Below are 24,288 nucleotides of genomic sequence, written 5' to 3' on the forward strand. Positions count from 1 at the left end.
CCTACAAATGCAGAATTACTTTACAATGTACAGTCTTAGAAAGTTACTTAGGGAGAGTGATTTGTCCAAGGTTTAAAAGCAAGTATGTGTCTGAGATAGAACTTCAACCAGATCTTTCTATCTCCAACACTAGCCCTGCACCCAGCACGCCATACTATCTATCTACAATAATTCTAAGTAGACATCCTTAATCTAGGATCCATAAACTATTTCAAAAAATATATTGTAATAATTGTATTTCATATAATTGGTTTCCTTTTATTTTGTGCATTTATTTGTGATTGTGAGAAGGGGCCCATAATTTTCACAAGATTGCCAAAGGGGTCTATGTAACCAAAAAAGGCTAAGAACCCCTGTTTAGTTAGGTCAGAAAGTATTTACACTGTACTAAATGTTAGGATAAAATTATAAGTCTGGAAGAGAATAAAATAACTCTAACCTCAACTTCTTTCTTTTTAAACCAACACTGGAATTGAATGTTGATTGAATTCAATAAATGCTTATTATGTTCAAGGATCATGCTAGGTTCCACTGATAAAAGATTTGCTGTCACAGAGCTTTAGTTTAGGAGGACAATAAAATATGTGTTCAAACAACTAAAACAAAGCTAAAATATATGCTTGATCGTGATCTATATTGATGCAGGAAAAGTTAAACAATCGGTTAAGCTAGGCACTGAGGGTACAAAGACAAAACAAACAATCCTTGCCTCAAAGTGCTTATTGTGAAGACACCATGAACAGAGGCATGATAATTAGGGATTGTGATATAGGGTTTGCTGTTGTTGAGTTGTTTCAATCCTGTCCAATTTTTTATGACCTTATTTGGGGCTTTCTTGGCAAAGATAGCAGAGTGGTTTGCCATTTCCTTCTCCAGCTCATTTTACAGATGAGGAAACTGATGCAAATTTGGGTTAAGTGGCATGCCCAGAGTCACATAGCTAGTAAGTCTGAGGCTGGATTTGAGCTCATGAAGATGAGCCCAGCAACTCTATCCACTGTGTCACCTAGGTGCCCCATAGAGAACTTTACATTTTTACAAAACACTTTACCTATACTATCTTATTTGAGCCTCACAACAATCCTAGAGGCAGATAATTAGAAATAATATGATTATCATTTTACAGATGGGGAAAATAGGCTCATGTAGGTAAAATGACTTATTTGTGGACATACAGCTAATTCAAAGACAGAGGATTCTAACTCAGATGTCACCTGGTACCAAGTCTAGGGCTCTTGCTACCCCTCTGACCCTAAGGCTGTAGTCATTACTTGCTCTATGTATGTTTTCACTATGTAAAGGATGATGATAATAATAAAAATAAACATACAGCATTTAAGGTTTGCAAAGTACTGTATATATATTATCCACAAACTACAATTGTTATCCAGAAAAACAGCCAAGCAATCCTATTGCTTATCACAACTACCACACTAATCTATACCAGTGATGTCAAACCTAAATGGCTCTGTAGAAATCAGCAAATTATTTACCACCTCTGAAACTCAGGTTCTTCATCTGTAAAATGAGAGAGTTAGGACGAGACTACGGCTTCTTAAACTTTTTCCATTCGTGACCGCTTTTCAGTTAGTCAGCTGTTAGTTGGTATTGCACGGCTGAGGCATGTGCAGCGCAAAGTGTCCATGCTTTCTGTTCAGTACCAAGGCCACACTAAAGTTGAGAGAGGAAACATGGGCAAGTGCTGCTAGAAACACCTCTGATTCATTAATTAATTTTTGGTTGCATGTTCAGAAACCTTTTATTGTTCATATGGTGTAGTGACCCACAGTTTAAGAAACACTGGATTAGAGTATCTCTAAGACCCCCTTCAGGTATACGTCTATGTTCCTATTATCTCAGTTTTTCCTCCTTTCCAGATGTTTGCAAACCATTCATTTAATGGTATGTTCTAGAATTTTATCCAGAACTCTTTCAATGGTTTACAATTTCTTTTCTTTTTCTTTTTTCTTGAACATTGGGTATAATGTGCACTCATTTCTTGTTATACGATCATAGAATTTTAGAGCTGGAAACAGTGCTATGTCTTTTTTCCATTTCCCTCATTTTATAGATGAGAGAACATCCCACAAAGGTGAAATGACTTGCCAGGGTCATGCAGCTATTTAGTGCAGAAATGAGAGTAAAACCTAAGTCTTCTAAGTATTCTTTCTAACACATCATGCATCTGTGATTTTTTTAAAGCTAGCAAGAGTGGCTCATAATCTTCTCTTTAGCTCTTTGAATATAGTTTTGTCTCCATCATAAAGAATTGAACTGAGGGCAGCCAAATGTGCTCTTTCCATCTACTCATTATCTGGGATTTCAGCCCCATGCTGCTCCTTTTTTTTCCTATCATTCCTTCCCATCCAAAGTCTATGCTACTCAGTAGAGAAAATGGAAGCCAAAGAAGAGTCAAAGCATTCTTTCTTCATTATCATCAAATGACCCATCATCTCCCATCTCCCATCTTTGATCTTCATCTTGCTATCAACAGTCTTTTTTGTCATCCTTATCATTCAGCCCCTCTTGGTTTGTTTTAATCTTTAGGATATTAATACTGAACTTGCAGAACTAAGCTACAATTTGGTTGTCAATTTCCATTTCCTGATATTGTTTACATATTGCATACCTGGTTTTTTTTTCAAAATTTAAGTTGGTTATTGAGTTTCTTGTTAATGCTCATTAGTCAATTTAAACATCTACCATTTTTTCTTTCTTATCAGAGTTGTCTCTATTGGCGGAATATCCATTTATTGATTCCCAGAATACCGTTTAATACTCAGGTAAGAAGTCAATGGAAGGTTCAGTTGATTGAATTAGGAAAATAATACTATTTGTTATACTAATACCAGACTTTTAACATCCATACACACAGGCATAGATAGTACTAGAATTCACTGTTTAATATGCATTTTACATGGAGTCTTTTAAATTGCTTAAGTTAAAATCTCTATCGTTTCGATCCCAGAGCTTTTCCTAGTTGGATACTCTGAAGTAACTTTCTCTGGGGAGCCCAGGGGCAACCAGATGTGTCTCCTCTAATGCCCAATCTTAGACCATTGTTTTTCTGGCAACATATTTCATCTAAATATTATTTTTATATGTTATATCCCTTGCTTTCAGGAACATTAGAGAAAATGGAAATCTACTCATTTCTATGGTTATGAAAATTTCACCAATTTCCCAGGAAGTCTCCTAGAAAAGATCTAGGTTTTCCTTGATCTAGTGTTACTTTGTCTTCATAATCAAAAGAAATAACTTTGGTTTCCCATGAGGTTGGCATACAAAATATTACCAAAATAATACCTCATCTCAATTCTCCTCCAACACATAGTATTTCTAATTCTACCTCATTTCCTACCTCTGTCTCCCAACTTCTCAAAAGCATAGAGATGGGAAACTGAGTAAATGAAATAAAAGGTGAGAGAGAAAGTTAAATATTTGTGGGCAAGGAAAAAAACTATAGATTTTTCTCAAGCTGCATTTTATTAAACATATGAATAAATATGTTTTAAATGCTTGCTATGTGCCAGGCACTATATTGAACCCTGGAAATACAAATACAAGCAAAAAGAAAGGCAATCCCTGCCCTCAAGGAGCTTACATTCCAATGGGGCAGAATAATACATAAAAGCAGAGGAAAAGAAAAGATTACAAAATTCAGTGAGTCAGAAGCAGAGACAGGAAATAATAATGAATGTCTTGCCTGGGAAATATGGCCTTCCTCAAGATGGAGATTTCAAGAATTACTCACCAATGGAAGAAGGAGGCTACAGAGGCAGAAGGGTGGTACAAGAGGAGAAAATTATGGGAGCAGAGGTATCTTCTGGGCTAAGATGACCACAGAGGCTGCAGGAACATATAAGGTGAGAAGGCAGCAGAGGCATGGTGGCTAAGACCAGAAAGTCAGAAGCAGACCCAGGAAAGAGGAGTAGGGGAAGAACCTTCCCATTAAATAAACTAGGTGAAACTTTCTATGAATATATTGGTAAAATTAGAAGAAAAATCATTTAAATGGATTTTTTTTGAAAAAGCAAAAAATGAAGAAAGCAAAGCAAATGTCTAAAAAAAGTTAGTTCTTTCCATTACCTTAGATTTCCATATGTGCTCTCCTGGTATATACCTGGAAAGAAAGAATACTCTATGAAGTTTTTCATTCATCTATTTAATTTTTTTTTGCTTTAACTATGTGTAGAAATTCCTGACATTCTTATTTGACAAATTTTATAGAGTAAAGTAAGATGTAGGAAGGCAAAACACTGGATCCTTGGTAGAAAATCAGAGAGGAGGGTCTGTATTTACTACTTCATAATAGTTGTGGTCTGCACAATTGTTAATTTCTAAATAATACATACTCTCCTTTATGTTTAAAAACAAACAAGCAAAAACCCCTGACCTTGCTGCTTAAGTTTACCTTTGATGTCTTGAGAGTGAGGTTGTTCCTTGAATGTTTTCAGTAAAAGAGAAGACTAAAAAGGGGAGGCTAATAACCCTCAGCTCACAGGGTTTTTGTGAGGATGAAATTAGTACTTTCCAAACCTTAAGCTTCTATATAAATGTTAGCTTTATTAATAATAATAAAATTATTTGAACCTCTCTAAATTGAAGGACGTTTCCTTCTTCCTTCATTGTCAAATTGAATCAGGATTGTTTGGACATCTCTGAATAGGGTTAGAGGCAGCAGAGATTCTTGACCAAGACTATGATGAATTATATTTTTGGAAGGGCAATTGGGTAAAAGTACACAGAATAAATTGGGGCCAGGAAGAGACAGGACGCAGGAAGACCAGTTAGCAAGCTATTGTAGTAATGCAGGTAAAAGAGAAGAGGACCTCCATTCTTGACTTCTCCCTCATCATAATGAGGTATCTTTTTAACAAGGTAAGTTCCATTAACACTGAATTAGTTTGCCAATAGGAGTGACAGATTTTCTCTGAGTCATTCACAAACCCTCTGCCCTTTGTAACCAATGGCAGACATTGGTTATCCAAGTCTCAGAGTTCATGGAACAGAAAATGACCCAATGACCTCAGCCTTGTTAGCACCATGTTCCAAACATCCCTGAGAAAATCCCTGCTGAGCAGGCAATTTCTGAGACAGAGTCAAAAACTAAATTATTGACAAGTCTTTGACCTGTCCCATTAAGGCTTGCAGGACAGTTCTACTATTCTGCCCCTGACTGTGACCTCAAGCTAATCAAGGAAGCTTTCCTTCTAAAATGCACATGATACTTGGTTTTATGGCCTTGACAAAAATGAAGTCAATAGAAACCAAATAATGCCTGGTAAAGATATTCAAAAATCCATGTTTAAGTTCTTCAAACTCTTAGGGAAAAGTAGGGATTAATTTATTGCTTCTGCTGTTATTTACAAGGCATTTCATCAATGTAGGTATTCCCAGCTGAGATAGTAGTTGACAAAAACAAAACCAAATGAAACCTTCTCTAGTCCTTAATAGCTGTCTAAGCTGGTCTTCAGACCACAAACACACACACGCACAAGTACACACACATGCACATTCACGCACTTCAGGGCTGACAATGGGTCACCTGAAGCTTGGTAGTAGCTACTGGAGATTCCAGGCTTCAAGAATCCCGTGTGGCTTCAAGAATTACCTCTGATATGTGCTGGCTCGGTCACCCTAGGCAAGTTAAACTCTCAGAGCTCTAGGCAACTCTAAGAGTATATTATAGAGCTGGTAGTAAAAGCAATGATCTCACTGGGGAGGTTCCCTATGCCAGTGAAATCACAAGTCCAGTCTCTTTTTGATCTCTAATAATAGTTGTAAGGGAGGTGCTACTATTGTCAACATTCTGCAAATGAGGGAACTGAAAATGGGAGATTAGGCCGCTTTGCAGATGCCGCCACTGGGAGACCTCGTCTGGGTTCCCTCCTCCGCACGCCGATCCCTGCCGCCTGTTCCTCTGCTGTCGCGCCCAGCCCAGGCATCGATGGCCATGGCCAATCCCAGCACGTACTTCGACATCGCCGTCGATAAGGAGCCCCTGGGCCGGATTACTTTCGAGCTCTTTGCAGACAAGGTTCCAAAGACAGCAGAAAACTTCCGTGCTCTGAGCACTGGAGAGAAGGGAGTTGGTTACAAGGGATCCTGCTTCCACAGAATCATTCCTGGGTTCATGTGCCAGGGTGGTGACTTCACATGCCACAATGGAACCAGTGGCAAGTCCATCTATGGGGAGAAATTTGCTGATGAGAACTTCATCCTGAACCATACTGGCCCTGGCATCTTGTCTATGGCAAATGCTGGACCCAACACAAATGGCCCCCAGTTTTTTATCTGTACAGCTAAGACTGATTGGTTGGATGGCAAGCATGTGGTCTTTGGCCAAGTGAAAGAAGGCATGAATATTGTGGAAGACATGGAGCCTTTCAGTTCTCGGGATGGCAAGACCAGCAAGAAGATCACTATCGCTCACTGTGGACAACTCTCATAAGATTTTTTGTTTTGTTTTTTGTCTTAACCATCAAACCATTCCTCTGTAGCTGGAGAGAGCACTCCCAAACCCCATCTGCTCTTATACCCTGTAATCCTCGTGCTCTCACTTGCAATTCTCTTTGGATTTCATTTTTCTTTTCCTTCCACAAGTCTGGCTAGACAACAGAGTTAAGTTTATGATTATGAAATAAAAACTAAACTTCAAAAAAAAAAAAGAAAATGGGAGATTAATTAAGTGGCTTACCCAGGGTCAAATAGTCATTAAATATCTAAGGCAAGATTCAAACCTTCGTCTTCCAGACTCCAAATCCAGCACATTTCTTCTATCTCAATGTTGCCTCTTGCTAATAACTAACATTTATAAAGTGTATTGCATACACTACTTCATTTAAGTCTCAAAATAACCCTACAAGTTAAATACAGATTTTGCTCCTGGTTTAGTATGAGAGATGAGACAGGGGGAAAATGATAATAAAAATCAGACAATGAAGATTCTTTAAAAGAAGGAAAGGAACCCAGTGCAATCTACAGCCACCTGAGACATCAAAGGAAGACTGCTAGTGCCCTCTCTCTCAAAATCTTACATTTAATTATTTTGTATTTATTCTCTTTATATTTATTCTTTAGCTACTTTATATGTTCTAGTCTCCATCATTTGAATATAAGCTCCTTGAGAAGAGAGATTATTTCAATCAGTTAACAAACATTTAACGTGGACTTACTACATGTCAGACACAGTGCTAAATCCTGAGAATAGAAATGCAAGCAGAAAGGTAAGTCCTTACCCTCAATGAGCTTACATTCTAATAGGGGAAGATAATTCACAAAAGAAAGGAAGCTGAAAGGGGTAGATGTGAAATCTGGAGGGCATGCTTGAGAGGAATGAGACTTGGTTGGTTCGGGTGCCCTCCTTAACATGGAGGTTCTGGGAGGAGCTATGCACTCAGAGGGAAAGACCATAAGGGGTAGAGGTTAATTTCGATGTGAGAATTTTAGGGTTGAAGTGATCTTCCAGGATGAAGAAGTTTCAGGGATGTGATAAAGGAAGTATGGAGTGGTCTTGTATTTTAATCCACAGTGCACAGCACCTAGTAGTTATTTAATAAATGATTAATTAGTTAATTACTTGATTGACTTTGATAGAAATGACAATATTAGCTTCTATTTCCCTTTTCCCACAATCTTTACCATAAAGCATAGTGTAATGGGAGGAATTTTAAGGAAAGTTTCTTTCAGATCACTCATGATTTCTCCTGTTCTGAATAAAAGATAGTAGCCCATGATAACGCCTTTGATGACACTGCATTTTTTCCACAGAGAAGAAAAACTCCAGGCTTTCTGTTTTTTCAAATATACTGCACATTGAGATCTTGGATTTCCTCATTGCCATGCAATCTTACAGCCCCTCACATTGAAAGGAATCCCCTTTTCCCACCTTCATCCATCATTCAACTGTCACACCACACAACTGGGGTGGTTTTCAACTAGATAATTTTCTATCTTCCTTGGTTAACCTTTCTGCTCAAAGCTTGCTCCCTTACTAAAATTCTGAAAGCTTACCCATTCCCTGGCCCCCAACATCACCTCCAGTCCCTTGGGAGTAGCAATTAATCTTGGCACCTGTTTGAGAAGTTTTGCTTTTTTTTTTTACACATGAAAGGACTCAGGCACCCGCTTCTTGCTGCCTGGGCTACTGTTTGATCTTGCTGCAGCCACACAACAAATCTCTCTCTAGGCTGAGATGCTAGCAAGAGTAATTTAGAAATTGTTTAAGTCAGGCAGCACCTTCTTGATCTTGCTTGGGTGGGAGATGGCCCTGTTACAGCAAGAACATGACCCCTTCCCAAACTCCCCTCTCAGTAGCAAACGTTCTCACTAAATTCTAACGTCCCTCCTCCTCTGAAGGTAAAGATAAAAGACCCTCTGACGAGAAAAAAAGATACTATGTTAGCAGAGGGCTGCCCATTTCTTCTTCTGTATTTCTATTGCCCATATCTTATTATGATTTTGCTACGATTACACACACACACACACACACACACACAGTTACAATGACACTATTCACCCAGGAGCAAGAGAAATGAATGCTAATGTGTCCGTGCCAAGAGAAGAGAGATTGCTTAAATGCCCAAGACTTTTCTTCTCTGATAACCAAGATCCAGTCCTGTTTATTCCCATTATTTTCAACATTGCTTGAAAACATAAGGAAAGTGGCATGCGTTTGTGTAGTGATGAATATGTCCCACAGTTGCTCCATATGGGAGCATATGTACATTCATTTTATAGTAAAGGAGTTCATGAACTCATGCTCTCCTTTCGTTTTATTTTTATTTTGTCTGCCTGGGGGCCTTATGCACACCCACGTAGTATGGCACCAAATTTTATTTGCAGACTAGCTTTATTTCGTAAATAGAAATGGAATCAAGTAATATGTGCGCTTGGCCCAAACAAGAGCTGAATTGTTTTTATTCACAGTCCAGGGTTGGTTAACTCTACTGCAAGAAGCCTTGATAATTGAGAAAATTGAGCCCAGGCCTAAAGATATGATAAATGTTTCTTGAGTCCTGTGGTTGTTGATATTATTTTAAAGTAAAGTAATATAGATAAGGACAGTGAGCTAGCACCAAGCTATTAAGATCTTCGAAGGCACATTTTGTCTTAATATTCCCAGGACCTATTTTTTTTTAGTTTGTTTCATCAGTTCATGGATGCTTATAACAGATGTATCTTTTTTTGTACATTTTATTTTATTTTTCAATGAACAAGCATCAATTTTTCTCTGCATCCTATCTTTCCCCCATTTAAAAGAAAAAAGAAAAAAAATCCCTGTAACAAACATGCAGCCAAAGCAAATTCCCATATTAAGACCAATTTTTTTAACACCAATTTTCTCCTAGTGATATTTGTTGTATATTTGTTGCACAGAGCACCATAACCCCAAAGAATTACAAATGAAGATAATTCTAAGGGCAATAGTGGTTGAGTATGAGCAAGCTGGGATGCATAATAAATGCAAAATTACTCAGAAGAAGTTGTATAAAGGATATCACTAGAGAAATGTATGTTCAGCAAAAAAGATTGGCATTGAGGGGAATCTCACATACGTTCTTGTCTCCATTAGAATATAAACTCCAAGGATCACCTAGCAAGAATGAGTGATAATGATCAGAAAGACCCTCAGCTCCACTGGTATCCAGCTAATGTCAAGGCAGTAAAGCATGTTGACAGATCACCTTGAGACAGATTTACAAGAGAACATGGACAGTAGGAGTAGCTAAAATAGATTGCAATCTAAAACTGTTGGAGAATTTGATAAGACCATAGATTCATTGAATTACTGCTGAAGTCTTCTCAGATTCTAGTACAGTGAGATAGATATATACATATACACATACATATACATATATATAAATACATAGATATATACACATGTGTATGTGTATATATACATATATACATGTATGTGTATTTTGTTGCTGTTGGTGTTCAGTTGTTTCAGTCATACTTCTTTGTGATCCTATTTGGGGTTTTCTAGGTAAAGATAGTGCAGTGGTTTGCCATTTCCTTCTCCAGCTCATTTTACAGATGAAGAAACTGGGGCAAAAAGAGCTAAGCGACTTGCCCAGGGTCACACAGCTAGCAAGAGTCTGCGGTTGGATTTGAACTCAAATCTTTTTTGACTTTAGGCCAAGCAATCTATCCACTATGCCACCCAGCTGCCCTAATTTTACAGATGAGGAAATTAAGGTCTAGGGAAACAAAGTGATATATCTAAGGTCACATGGATGGGAATCAGAGGAGCCAATATTTCAATGCAGTACTTCTGACTCCAGTTTTAGAGTTCTTTCAACTACATCACTCTTCCTTTATTAAGTTATTTATTAGAAAACTAATTCCCAGAAGCAATAGACAACCAATTATTCAAGTGGGATCAAGGGTATGACCATGCCTTTGTGGGACCAGGGTGGAATAAAGGTGAAGGTCAGGGGAACTGAGTGAGTTGATGAACTGGAAGGTCAGGGTGTTTGAGAGAACTTCAATTTGTATATTAAAGCCTAGTGTCCTGATGGCTGGGATATGAAGCATGGTCTAACTAGGTAAAGTGAGTTGAGCTTAGTTTTTTGCTCACTCACCCACAAATCAGGGCAAAGCAGAGATCCAAATATGAGTGGAACATCTTGAGAAGGATGGGTATGGCCAGTGTAGATCCACATCTGGAGCATAATGAGAGTTGGAAGCCAGATACTTACCTGATTGAGAAAGGAGGAAAAATATCCTGGTAGTCAGTAGAGAACTGCCACAGGGATATGGATTCAAGCTCTGGCTAAGTTATTCACTGAGGGACTTTGGATAAAATTGCTTTCCTTCTCTGAGAACTCACTTCTTCATTGGTAAAATAAGAATAACAATACATGTCCAACCAAGGACAGAACATGCCCTACCTATCCCCAAAAGGGCCATTGTGAGAACCAGATAAGATAATCTATATTCAGCCCTAAATAAATGTCATGGTTTTATGTGTGTAGGTCTTTTCAAAGTAAAATGGTGGGCTTCTCCTGGACATGGTAGAGAGCATGGAGGATGAAGCAGAAGGAAAAGGAAGTGAGCCAGGATAAAATCAGAGGAGGATGTCCAAGAACATTTGCAGCATTTTTGTACAGGTATGTGTGGGTAATTATATCTCCCTCATCTCAGGTTAAGACAAAATAATGACAGTGATTTGTAGACTACCACTTCCCTAACACTACTCTCTGTCTATCTTTTCTCTTTCATGATCTAGTCATCTGAAGGGGGAAAACCTGAATAATAGTTTTGATTTCATTTCGGTGGCATATTTTCAAGATCTGATCTTAGCAGTGAGTCAAGGATTTGGACCTTGTAATGTAAAATCTCAGATCTAACTTTAATTGCCTAGTTCTAAGGAAGTAATTTGCATTTTCAGACCATCGGTTTCTTCACTAATTAGGAACAAAGTCTTGTCCAGCCATAGAGTTCTTGATAATCATAGAAATCTGATCTAATCATGGAGCTCCAGTCTTCAGAAAGAACCATCCAGAACAACATATCAGACAGGTGATAAGACACTACATTTATTTATCTTCAAGGAAAGAGATTTTCCATCTTCCCTCAGTATTGCATTCCATTTTTAAGCCAACTTAAACCGGCAGGAATTATTTTTCTTGATGTTAATCTCAGCTTCAAGACCTCTTAATTACAGAGTAAACAAAAAGTAGCTCAGGAAAGGAAGTCTTGGATTGGTTGAAATCTGCATCATTGGACTGAATACCCATATCCATAAGATAACAGATTCAATGGAGTCTTGAAGAGGTCAGAGCTAATCGGATACCCACATTCACTTGTACAAGAAATTAATTTACAACCAAAGCATTGTAAGAACCCAAAAGGGGTCCCTCTTCCTCTCTAAGGATCCAAGAGCCTGTGCAAGAAAGGTTGTTTCGCTGTTGTTGTTGTCGTGGCTTTTTAAATAAACTATAGAAGCTCTCAGCTGCACAATTCAAGGTACTTGGGGACCTTTAAATGTATAAATTATATTTTTCCTCCTATGGAACAGTTAGTTGCCTTATCACCTTTTCATAAAACATATTGCAGTAAAGAAAAGATAACAAAATCTTTGCTACTTCCCTTCCTCTTTTGTCTGTCTGTATCTTCCTTTTAAATTTATCCTTTCTGGAGACCATGGCCATCTGGGAAACATAAACAACCATTTCAGACCCCAGATGCCCAGCCACATTCACTCCCTAACTGAGTTATGCTGCAATCAACTGGCAGAACCTCACCCAGTGGCTTGGCATACTTCATAGGTAAGTCTGCAGAGAATTCACTGAGAGCTGTGGACTTTCTAACTGTGAGGTATGTGACTTAGGAAATTATTGGGCTTAACCTCCCATCAGTTTACCATTTCAATGGCAGTCTTCATTGATCCCAGAAAATACATGGCCAGCATCTGTCTGTGAGTCACTATTTGCCACCATAAAACATTCATGAGATGCTCTGAATATGGAGGGTTTTGTGAAATAAAACATGGTTCTATAACTTTTCCATGGAATTGTCCCTTAGAGCCAAGTGGCGGCTTTTTTTGTGCTTGGTTCAGTATTCTAATGATACAGGATAAAAGAGGCAGGTAGTTTGTTTACACACACAAACGTGCCCTTTATAGAGTCATCCATTGATTGCTCATTCATTTGCCAAATATTTAAATTGTGACTAATATGTGGAAGGCACTAGGTGAGGTGCTAAGATAAATAATACGTAGCTCCTGCTTTGAAGAAGCTCATAATATAGTAAAGGAGATAAGACAGGGCCTAAATAACTATAATTCAAAGCAGAATATGAATTTATGATGCACTTAAATAGTGTAAAAGAATTGCACTCTGCTAAAAACCATTAATTAATTTATTTGCTTTTTCCTGTGTCTTTAATGACTAAATTTGTCTATGTGTGATTTCTCAGAAGATTTCATATATGTCATACTTTTTCAAGATGGAGACAAAGACAAAGATTATGAAATATGTCTTAGACTGGCATGGTGGAAAGATTATTTCTTTATTTAAATGCAAGAAATACCATCCAGAGAAATCTGAGTGTCCAGAGGAGAACAGACAGGATGCTGAAGTATTTCAAGTTTCATGTTATATGAGAATCAGACAGAGGAATTAGAGATAATAGAAACATAGCTCTAACGCTGAAAGGAACCTGGTTCAACCTTTTTGTAGATGAGGAAACCAAGCCCCAGTGATGTTTAATGACTTGCCTAATATCACACAGGTAACTCAACTCAGAGGTCAGATTTGAACCTTGCTCTTGACTCTAAAGGCAAGATTCTTTTCACTAGACCTGAAAAGGTGGATGGTTAGCCTAGTGGAGAGAAGACTCGTGATGGATGTTCTCAAGTATTTGAAAGGCAATCATGTGGAAGAGAAACTAGATTGGCCCATACCAGGGCAGGGAGAAGCTGCTAAGAGGCAAATTTAGGCTTCATGTCAGGAAAAAATTCCTAATAATTAAAACTATTCAATGTGGAATGGACTTCCAGGGAAGGTAATGAGTTTTTCTTCCCTTGAAGTCTTCAAGTAGAGGGTGGATGGCCACTTGTCACATATGTCGCAAGAAGGATTCCTTTGAGGACAAGTGTTGGACTAGATGACCCCTGAGCTCCTTTCTAATTCAAAGACTCAATGACTCTGTGACCATCACTGCCTTAAATATGGCTGTGGCCCAGTTGAGGGAAGAGAAACTAAACAGAGAGGTGTGTATAAAAAAGGACAAAGACTGACTGCCAATGAGTCTGACATCCAAAGAGTGTTAAAAGAGCTCACAGGAAGGAGTGATCAATGGGGGCCAATGGGGTCAAGGGAACTTTTAGCCCTTGAATAGTCAAAAAGGTCTCAATAGGCTAGACTATTAAGCTGAATTTAATAAGCTGACATATAATAATAACAATATCAACAGTAATAATAATAATAATAAGGCAGCTAGGTGGCACACGGGATAGAACACTGGGCGCAAAGTCAGGAAGACTCATCTTCCTGAGTTCAAATCTGGCCTCAGACACTTACTAGCTGTGTGACCCTGGGCAAATCACTTAACCCTTTTTGCCTCAGGTTCTTCAACTGTCAAATGAGCTGGAGGAGGCAATGGCCAGTCACTCCAGTATCCTAACCAAGAAAATCTCAAATAGTGTCATGAAGAATTGGACATGACTGAAACAACCGAATAACAATAACAATTCACCCTATTTAAAGCGAATAAAATTATGTAAAATATGGCAAATGATTTCAGCCCAAAGAACGCCGTGTGAATTTTCATAATATAACCATTCCAGCAGATTCCTTAGTTGCATTAATTGGGACTTAGCAGGATGTAGAACATTTACTGAAATGATCGAACCATGATAATGATGACGACAACAACAATAATAATAATGACCACATTTTATATTGTGCTTTAAGGTTTGTAAAGAGTTTTACAAATATCATCTCATTTGATCTCACAACAATGCTATGAGCTAAATACTATCATTATCCCAGGTATATAGATCAGCACGCTGAGGGTAAGTGATTTGTCCAGGCGCACATAGCTAATAAATGTCTGAGGCTAGATTGGAGGTTGGATTTTCCAGACGCCAAGTCCAGCTTTCAAGAGTTTACACTTGGGTTAAAAAAAATCAGCCTCCCAAGCTAAAGATAGGATAGCCTTGGCTAAAGAACACAGTTTAACATAGTGGACAACAAGCTCAACGTAAGACAGTAATGTGATATGATGACCAAGAAAGCCTTTTTGTCTTTTCCAATTTGTGCATAAATTGGATTTAAGTGAGATAGAGTTACACAAAGTCATCAGCCTCACTCTCTCTCTTCCAGAGTTGTCACAGTCCAGTGGCAGGACAGAATCAAGACAACTGGTGATGGCTCAGGATGCAGTGGATGACCTTGGCCTCTTTGATGTCTGACGAAGCTTTAAGTGCTCCACAGCACCTGCTTCAGCTGCCTTCATGGCCATTGGAACAAATTGCTCTCATTTGCCCATTACCCTGGGGAAGTCTTCACATGCTTGGAGGAGACACCCCCCCTAACTAACCAAAGGGTTTGAGACCCTCTGGTCACCCTCAACCTGGTTTAGCCCATCTGCTTGAAATGGTTTACCAGGGTGTGGCCACTGTGTATGCTGCGGCTTCTTGAACCCACAGGTAAGAGTTGAGTGAAGGTGGATAGCAAAGGCGGATGAGCAGCCCTGAAAAGAGGTGCTAATCCTCCCTGAACACGTGCGTGTGTATACATATATGCATGTGTGTATATGTATGTGTATATGTGTGTATTATATGTGTGCGTTATTTATTTGTATGTGTTGTATATATGCACATATACACATGTGTGTATGTCTATAAATACATATATTTGTTTATATGTGTATCATGTCTGTACACATATTAGGGAACCTTAAGCACTATGTAGGTGAATGTCAGTCAATCAATAAGCATTTATTATACACCTGCTATGTTCCAAGCACTGTGCTAACACCAGGGATACAAAGGAAAAATAGGGTCCCTGCCCTCAAGGATTTCTACGTATATATATATATATATATATATATATATATATATATATATATATATATATATATATATATATATGTGTGTGTGTGTGTGTGTGTGTGTGTAGGCAGAGTTGAGGACTGAGAGCATTTCTAGGTACTGGGGACAGTCAGTGTAAAGGCAGGGACCTGGGAGGTAGAGTCATCTTCTTAAGGTGTTTTCTTAAGAAGGAAGGTAACAGGTACACATAATTGTTGCACAAAATGCCTATCATGGTTGATATAAAAATTGTCACCGCAGATGACCATGGTGTTTTTGATACTGCTATCCCTACACTTTGTAAGGGGATAGATATAGCTACCATTCCCGGGACTGATGATCAGTCAACTATTATTATTTTCCATATAAAGTGTGCTAAAATACAGGGAGCAAAACCATGGCTCTATCTAATATAAGAAAGTAGTTCAATGGACAGTAATATCCATTTGAAATCAAAAGCCCGTAAGTGAATAAGAAATCATCGAGGCCATAGGAGAAGAATTGTTATATATCACACAGATGCTCCAAGGTCAAAGTGAGAAAGGGTCACTTTAGGGTAAGGGAAAGCCTTGCCTTTCTGGAGTCACTCTGAAACATGAAGGGAGTGAACCCTTTAAGGAGAGAATCTGAAGAGAATCACAGGATTTGCCTTTTTTTCCTTTTCTTGGCTTTTTTTTTCATAAATGGATGCTTAGAGAATTCCACAAAGCTCTTACACAGCTTTATTTAGGACTGGAGGGAAGCCAGACTTCTATTGTTCAGGTTCACATTTCAGCTGACATGATGGAAATTCACACATTCTGAACAAGGCCATTCTGAGTACCAGGCCTCAGTGTGGGACTTTGGCAAAAAGACGACATTCTAGGACAACTATGCTTTCCAAAAAAGCAACAATTTTAAAAACAAACAAACAAATCAGTTGGCCAGGAAATAGATCTTTGTTTAAATGTTTATCGGAGAAACCGTACTTGCTAAAAATTTCAGATGAGTAGTGATAAGCATGTTTTCTCTTCATTAATTATTTTATGGAATTCTTTTAAAAGCCTACATTGTCCCAGTATTTTCCTGTTGTTATAAAAGAAGGCTCACCTTGCTCCCAAAAATATTCAATTCTTTCAGATTGTTATCCAGATTTTGACTTAAGATTTCTTCAGAAGCTCAGAGACCTGGAAAAAAAAAAAAGAAAGAAATGAACTACCAGTATTAATCAAAGTGTGGACTTCTTTTCATCCTTTAAATCTCTGAGATAACGTAAGGAACGACTTAAGCAAATGAAAAAGTCTTTCTTTGAAACTGATTTAGCTATTGTCTTTCAAGGATGAATGGTCAGATTTGATTGATTGCAAAAAATACCATTCCAGTTAAGTTTTTGCAGGAAAAAAAAACCATGATATCCCCACTAATTTCATTTCATTCATTCATTCATTCATTCTATTCAATAAACACTTAAGTACCTACTGTGTGTTAGGCCCCATGCTAAGTGCTAGGGATACAAAAAGAAGCAAAAAAAACCAGTCCTAGCCCTCAAGGAGCTTACAGTTTAATGGGGGAGACAACAGGTAAATAAGTTCTTGTATATACAAAGAAAGTGATATACAAGATAAATAGGAAATACTTAAAAAGAGAAGGCACTGAAATTAAGAGGTTGGGGAAGGCTTCCCATAAGAGGTATGATTTCAGTTGAAGTTTAAAGGAAGCCAGAGAGGTCAGTAGACAGAGTGGAAGAGGAAGAGCATTCCAGGTTTGGAGGACAGCCAGAGAAAATGCCCAGATCCTAGAGATGGAGAGTCTCATGTGTAGAACATCCGGTAGGCCAGTGTTGCTAGACCAAAACTATGTGGCTGAGAGTAAGGCATAAGACGAAAGGTAGGAGGGGCTAAGGATTTTGAGTGCCAAAAAGTATTTTCTATTTGCTACTGGAGGCAATGGGAAGCCAACAGAACTTATTGAGTAAAGTGGTGTCATTCATTTTCAGATAGATAGATAGATACGATAGATAAGTTGTGGTTTAAATAAAGCTGTTTCCTAGAAATGTGAAGAAATTCTGAGATACAGATATTCATTATCTATAAATATTATATATAAATATTAATATAGAATAAATTTAAACATCTATAAATATAGATATGCATATCTATACACATATCTATATCTATATATTTAGACCACAATGTGTATATATATATGCATTGCAGTTGTATGTGTGCATATATATGCATATATTTATATCTCAGAATTTATTAACATTTCTAGAAGCCAGCTTTATTTAAACTATTACCTCAGTTTCCTCATCTATAAGAAGTTAGACAACATGACCTCGAAGATCCCTTCCAGCTCTAAATTTATCAGTCTTCTGATTAAAAAATTGTCGACATGCACACCCAGACAGGCAATAGATATATAAATAAAGCATCCCCTTCTCTTTGAACGCATGTCTTTATTTACCTGGCAGGTAGGGGATGAGAATGAATGAGTTGTTTCTAATGCTGCTCAGTAAGTAGTTTTGAAAAGTCAGTGGGCTGCCAAAATTCTATTTGGCCCATCAATTTGCATTGGCCTCACCCGCACTCACCCATGGTGATGTATGCCCCAAGGAGCCACTTCCACCTATCATTTCTACAGCCTGCATTACCTCTAGGGTGAGAAACCAGAAGCACGTGGCAAATACACTCAGAGACACCATCCCCCCAACCCTGATTGCTGTGAAAACCAAATCAAAAGCAAGAGCCAGAACATATCTGATTTCTTTTAGGCCCGTTGCCTAATTTTCATTGGGCCTGTTGCCTGATTTCACATGGCATGACTCGATTTCTTTTAGTACCTGGAAAAAGCCCTTTAGCAGTCACTTCAGATACTTTGAATTTTTTCTAAAAAACAAAACAAAACAATTAGAACTACAATGAGTCTTCTCTATGATATGAAAACAAGAAATTTATTGAATTCATAATATTCTCAACATTATGCAACCACTGCTTTGTACATATGAAAAAGACCTAATAGAATTATAGCTAAATATATAAAATTTCTCAGCTCTTTGTTCTAGAAGGAGTTTTTTAGCTAATTTTTACAACTAATGCTCATTAGCTTTTGAAATAGTTTTCTTGTCCTAATTTTCATGTAACAAACTGAACTATGAATTAGTTCAAACTAGACTTCAAATGGGTCTCCTTTTTCTGTGCATATGACTACTCTTAACTATATGGAATAAGTTTACAATATTTTGTCCAATTAAAAATAAATCAAAACAATAAGTTACATTTGTGATTTTATACTGTAGGGTGTCTTTTTTTTGGTTCATTTTGTTTAATTTCATTTTTAGAGCAGCCTTGAAGAATGTGAAGTTAAAGGGACATTTTACCAATTGACTACTACACTGAGCTCACTTTGAATAGCAAAAATACATCAGTTATCTCAGAATCTAGGGATCTAAAGTCTACTCCCAATTCCATCATTAATTAGTTGTAGGACTGCACATAAGTCATTTAACACTTCTAGGCTCCTATTTTCTCTTCTCTGTTGTTGTTTATCCTTTGTTTTTGAAGAGGACCAATGCCATCACAGATGATGTCTTGCCTCATGCATGAATTGGATTTAAATGAAGCAGTTCTACAAAGTCATCAGCCTCACTTTCTCTTCCAGAGTCATCAAAGTCCAGTGGCAAGACAAAAGTCAAGATGACTGGCAACGGCCCAGGATGCCTTGATGACCTTGGCGTCTTCGATGTCTGACCAAGGTCTAAGCACTCCACTGCACCTGCTTTAGCCACCTTCATGGCCAATGGAACAAATTGCTTTCATCTGCCCATTCCATTAAGGGAAGTCTTCACATCTCTAAGTTGAGGATAGTTGACTACATAATTTCTGAGGACCCAATGAGATCTCAAATTTTATTTTAAAATGTCACCATAATGGTTTGCTTGTGTTTTCCATGCACCATTGCATTCTTCTCAATGATTGTGGCCCTCTTTGAACAATTCTTGGATGTGAAGAAATGTCTTAGACTAAATATAATCTTACTCTAACACCCAATCCCAGGAGAGACCTAACATTGGACTTTCGAAAACCATGCTGACAGAATTCAAGCCAGGCCAACAGAACTAAGAATACTTCAAGCTGGTGTCCATCCCAAGGACCAGTCATTTTCAGTACTACTCTCTATTATTTATTAATTGTTTTAATTATTACAATAATTAGTAGTAGTAGTACTTTCTACTGCTAATAATGACAGCTAACACAAGGATAGAACATTTTGAAAAACACAGTACACATGTAATCTTATTTAATCTTTCCAACAACCTAGTGAAGTACATAATCTTATCCATATTTTTTATCTATCTATCTATAAAATTTTATAGTTATCTGATAAGTTAAGAAAGTCTTATCACCAGAGGGTCAGCCTGATCTGATGAATTGTTCAGATGACTACTGTAGCTCATGAAGATTCCCCCCTATCCTTTTGTGGGTTAAATCACTTTGCCTCTCTGGGACTCAACTTTTTCATTAACAAAATGGGTACGTTAGACTATAGCAAAGGCTCTTAGCCTACTTTGTGTAATGGGTCCCTTTGGCAGTCAGGTGATCCCTAAGGACCCTTCTTCAGAACAATGGACTCTCACAGAGACTGGAGTCTTTTTCACAATATGTCTCTGAGCAAAATAATGTAAGCATTATATATAAAATGCCAGGGAAACCAATTATATTGAAATACAGTCCTCAGAATATTCTAAAAGCCATTTCATAGACCTCTGGTTAAGAACCCCTGGAATGGGTAGTCTTTAAGGTCCTTGAAAAAGGGAATAAGGAATGAATCCATGATTTCCTTTTTATAAGAAACTTCTCACTCTGGATTTTCTCACATCACCTGGAGCCTTCTCACCCTAGAACATCCTTCTACCATGCCAGTCTCTTTCTCCCATTGGTCAGTTCTTTCTGGAGCCTCTATTTTAGGAACAGGCCCAGGGAGTACTTCATTCCCCTCTGGGATGCGCTTTTGTCTTTCCAGACTTCCCCACCATGTCTCCCCCACATCCTTGCAGGTACTTTCTTTCCTGCGGTCACCTCTTAGACATGCTGTCTTTTTCCATTATAATGTAAACTATTTGAAGGCAAAGACTTTCTTGGCACAATGTCTGGCATGTAGATCAGTACTTTCTCTAAAATTGATAATCTTACAGAGCTGCCTCGGGGATGGAGAGATTAAATGTCTTACTTGGGGTCACAAAACTAATTATGTATCAGAGTTAGGACTTAAATCCATGTCTTCCTGGTTCTCTACTACAGTACACTGCCTAAGGTACTTAACTACTATAAAATATAATGCTTTACTACTAATAGTAATAGGCAGCAATTACACAGAGCGTTAAGTTTTGAAAAGCACTGAACACACGTTATTTTGTCCTCCTAACACCCTAGTGAGGTATGTGATGCTATTATCTATATTTTATAGATAAGGAAACTAAGGCACAGAAATGTTGAATGATTTGTCAGGGGTCACACAGCTGGTAGATGTCTGAGTCAGGATTTGAACTCAAGTCTTCCTGATGACCATATTTTACCCTCTATCCACTGTACCAACCAGCTCCCTGTTGTTATTCAGTCATTGAAGTAGTGTCTGACTCTTCATGACCCCATTTAGAGTTTTCTTGGAAAATACTGAAGGGGATTGCCATTTCCTTCTCCAATTCGTTTTGTAGATGAGAAAACTGAGACAAGCAGAGTTAAGTGACTTGCCCAGGGTCATGCAGCTAGTAAGTGTCTGAGGCTGGATTTGAATTTAAGAAGATGAGTCTTCCTGACACTAGACCTGGCACTCTATCCACTGTGCCACCTAACAAGCCACCCCCCACCCCAGCTGCCTACTACTACTTTTTCTCTCATCCTATCACTATAAAATTATGTATCATTAAGCCTTTCTATGGTTCCTGTCTACTACAAAATACTGTGTTCTGTTATTACTACTACTACTACTACCACCACCACTACCACCACCATCACTACTACTGCAAATACTAATACTAATCACAAACACCAAAAGAGATGAAAGAGATGTGTGTATAATAGCCAATAACAGGTCAACAAAGAATCATCAAACAAATAACCATATCCTATGGATTTGTTCATTAAAATGGAGGGTTTTATGATATTAGTTCAGGACCAGGTCATCACAATCAGAAATCGCAGATGTTTCATCTTTAAGGACTCAAGACACTGGTCAATGTAGATTGTACAAGGAAGGGATAGAAATTATGCAACACACCATTGCAAGATGAACCACCTTAGCACCTGCCAAATACCTAGCAAGACACAGGCTGGTAACTAGAGTTTTACATCAGATCTTCGCTATTTGCATAAACTAAGAGATACAAGTCCCTATATTATGAATGTTTTGGGGTTAAGTCATTCTTTTCAGTTATATCAGACTTTCTATGACACCTTTTGGGTTTTTCTGTGTATAGCTACTGGAGTGGTTTGCCATTTCCTTCTCCAGATCATTTTACAGATGAGAAAACCGAGGCAAACAGGGTTAGGTGACTTGTCCAGAGTCACACAGCTAGTAAGTGTCTGAGGCCAAATTTGTACTTAGATCTTCCTGACTCCAGGTCCAGAGGCCCATTCACTGAGCCACCTACGTGCCCCTATATTATGAATACAGGCTTCAGAATATCATTGAGAAGTCAACAAAACAACTGTACTCGAACCAGACCTTTATCACAGAAAGAACAGTTGCCCAATATAACATTGATACGTAAAAAAATAAAAATAAAAAAATTTAAGAATAGGCTCGCGCGCCGGCAGCGGGGCTGAGCTGAGTTAAGCACGGGGCGAGAAGACGCCAGCGCCAGACGAGGCGGACCGAGGACCGCCGCACCACTGGGACCAACCGCAGCCGCAGCCTCCAGGTTGTTCTCTAAGCTTTTACCCTGAGTCACATGTACTGCGCTCATAACATTCTTTTCCATAGTGGAAACACTTATTTATAGTACATCCAAAAGAATAAAATATTTGAAAGCTGTCAAAAAAATTAAGAATACTTTTTCATAGATAAAGCCATACAATGTACTTATAATCTCTAATCTAGATATAATAAAAAACTTTTAAAATATAGAGACTTAACAGAAGAAATCAAATCATGTGGAAAAAGGAATAGAGACATATCAACTCTGCTTTCTCCTTTCTGATACTACAGTTATACTGACTATGCTTTCAATGAGCTAGGTGGTCCAGTGGCAAGACCTGGAGTCAGGAAGAACTTAGTTCAAATCTGGCCTCAGATGCTTACTAGCTGTGTAACTCTGAGTAAGTCAGTGAACGCTCAGTTTCTTCATCTGTAAATTAAGTACCTCATAAGGTTATTGTGAGGTAATGGGTTAATGAGCTAATACTTACAGAGTGCTTTACGAACCTTAAAGCCTATATAAATGCTAGGTTTTATTATTAGAAAAAATGTGCTTACATGCCAATGCTCATACCCAAATATTCATCCAGAGAACATTAAATAGAAAGGATATCAGCTTGTACCAAGACTGTTTCTATGTAATCCATGCTGAAAACTAAAAATATTAAATAAATATTTTTTTAAAAAAAGACTTTCTATGTGAACTCCATCAAAAAAAAAAGATGAGTAGGATAAGATAAATAATAAAACAATTAGCATTTTATTTTAAATTTATATAGTGATTAATGTTTGCAAAGAACTTTTGAGTATATCTGAGTACCACAACAAGCTCCTGAGCTAAATGATGTATTATTATTATCCCTCTTTAGAGATGAGGAAACTGAAGCCCAAAACCATTAAGTGACTTGTCCAAGGTCACCTGGCTAGCTAGTAAGTTACAGAGGCAAAATTTGAACCCAGTTCTTCCTGACTCCAGGTCAGGCGGCCAGAAATTGCCCCTCTCTCTCTCTCTCTCGGGAATACTGTTTTATAGAATCCAACTGTCCATATGCTTCTTTCACTTTTATTTATAAGCCCGCAGATAAACAGTACTTTTCAGTCAGACCATTTGATTTGTCTGGTCTTGCCTCCTCAGAGGTTAGGGTCAATGACCTAGAGCTTAGGAATTCTAATCTTGTACCACGTGGGTGAGAGACCATGGGACTGCTGTTTGCCTCTTCTCCAAAGCATCCATTAGAAGTGAGATGGTGGGTAAAGCTCTTCCTGCAGTCAGGAAGACATGAATTCAGATCCAGTCTTAGATACTTACTGAGTTACATAGCCTCTATCTGCCTCAGTTTCCTCATCTGTAAAAATTAGGATAATAATAGTACCTATCTCCCAGGGCTGTTGAGAGGATTAAATAAGCTAATACTTGTAAAGTGCTTTGCAAAACTTAGACATATAAATGTTACTTATTTTTTAATAAGTTAATTTACTTATTTTTAGTTTTCAACATTCGCTTCCATAAGTTTTAAATTTTCTCCCCCTCTCTCCCCTCCCACTCCCCAAGAAAGCACACAATTCGACATAGGCTCTACATACACATTCTTATTAAATACATTTTCACATTAGTCATGTTGTATAAAAGAATTAGAACGAATGGGAGTAACCATGAGAAAGAAAAACATAAAACAAAACAAAAAAAGAAAACAGTCTGCTTCAATCTGCATTCAAACCCCATATTTCTTTCTCTGGATGTGAATAGTATTTTCCATCATGAGTCTTTTGGAACTGTTTTAGGTCCTTGCATTGCTGAGAAGTGCTAAGTCTATCAAAGTCAGTTTTCACATGCTGTATAAAGTTAC

General features: G+C 38.0%; 1 protein-coding gene across 1 annotated transcript; it reads left to right on the forward strand.

Annotated features, from left to right (window-relative positions):
• Positions 1-5,947: 5,947 nt before the first annotated feature.
• LOC118830019 (peptidyl-prolyl cis-trans isomerase A-like) lies at positions 5,948-6,457 on the forward strand. Its single transcript, XM_036736889.1, has one exon. It carries the CDS (start codon positions 5,951-5,953, stop codon positions 6,452-6,454), a length of 504 nt encoding a protein of 167 aa, XP_036592784.1. The 5' UTR covers positions 5,948-5,950; the 3' UTR covers positions 6,455-6,457.
• The last annotated feature ends 17,831 nt before the right edge of the window (positions 6,458-24,288 follow it).

The sequence above is a fragment of the Trichosurus vulpecula genome, chromosome 1, assembly GCF_011100635.1.
Source record: "Trichosurus vulpecula isolate mTriVul1 chromosome 1, mTriVul1.pri, whole genome shotgun sequence".
NCBI classification, from domain to species: Eukaryota; Metazoa; Chordata; class Mammalia; order Diprotodontia; family Phalangeridae; genus Trichosurus; species Trichosurus vulpecula.

Coding starts and splice junctions, on each gene's coding strand:
- LOC118830019 (XM_036736889.1), top strand. CDS start 5,951: ATGGCCATGGCCAATCCCAGCACGTACTTCGACATCGCCGTCGATAAG.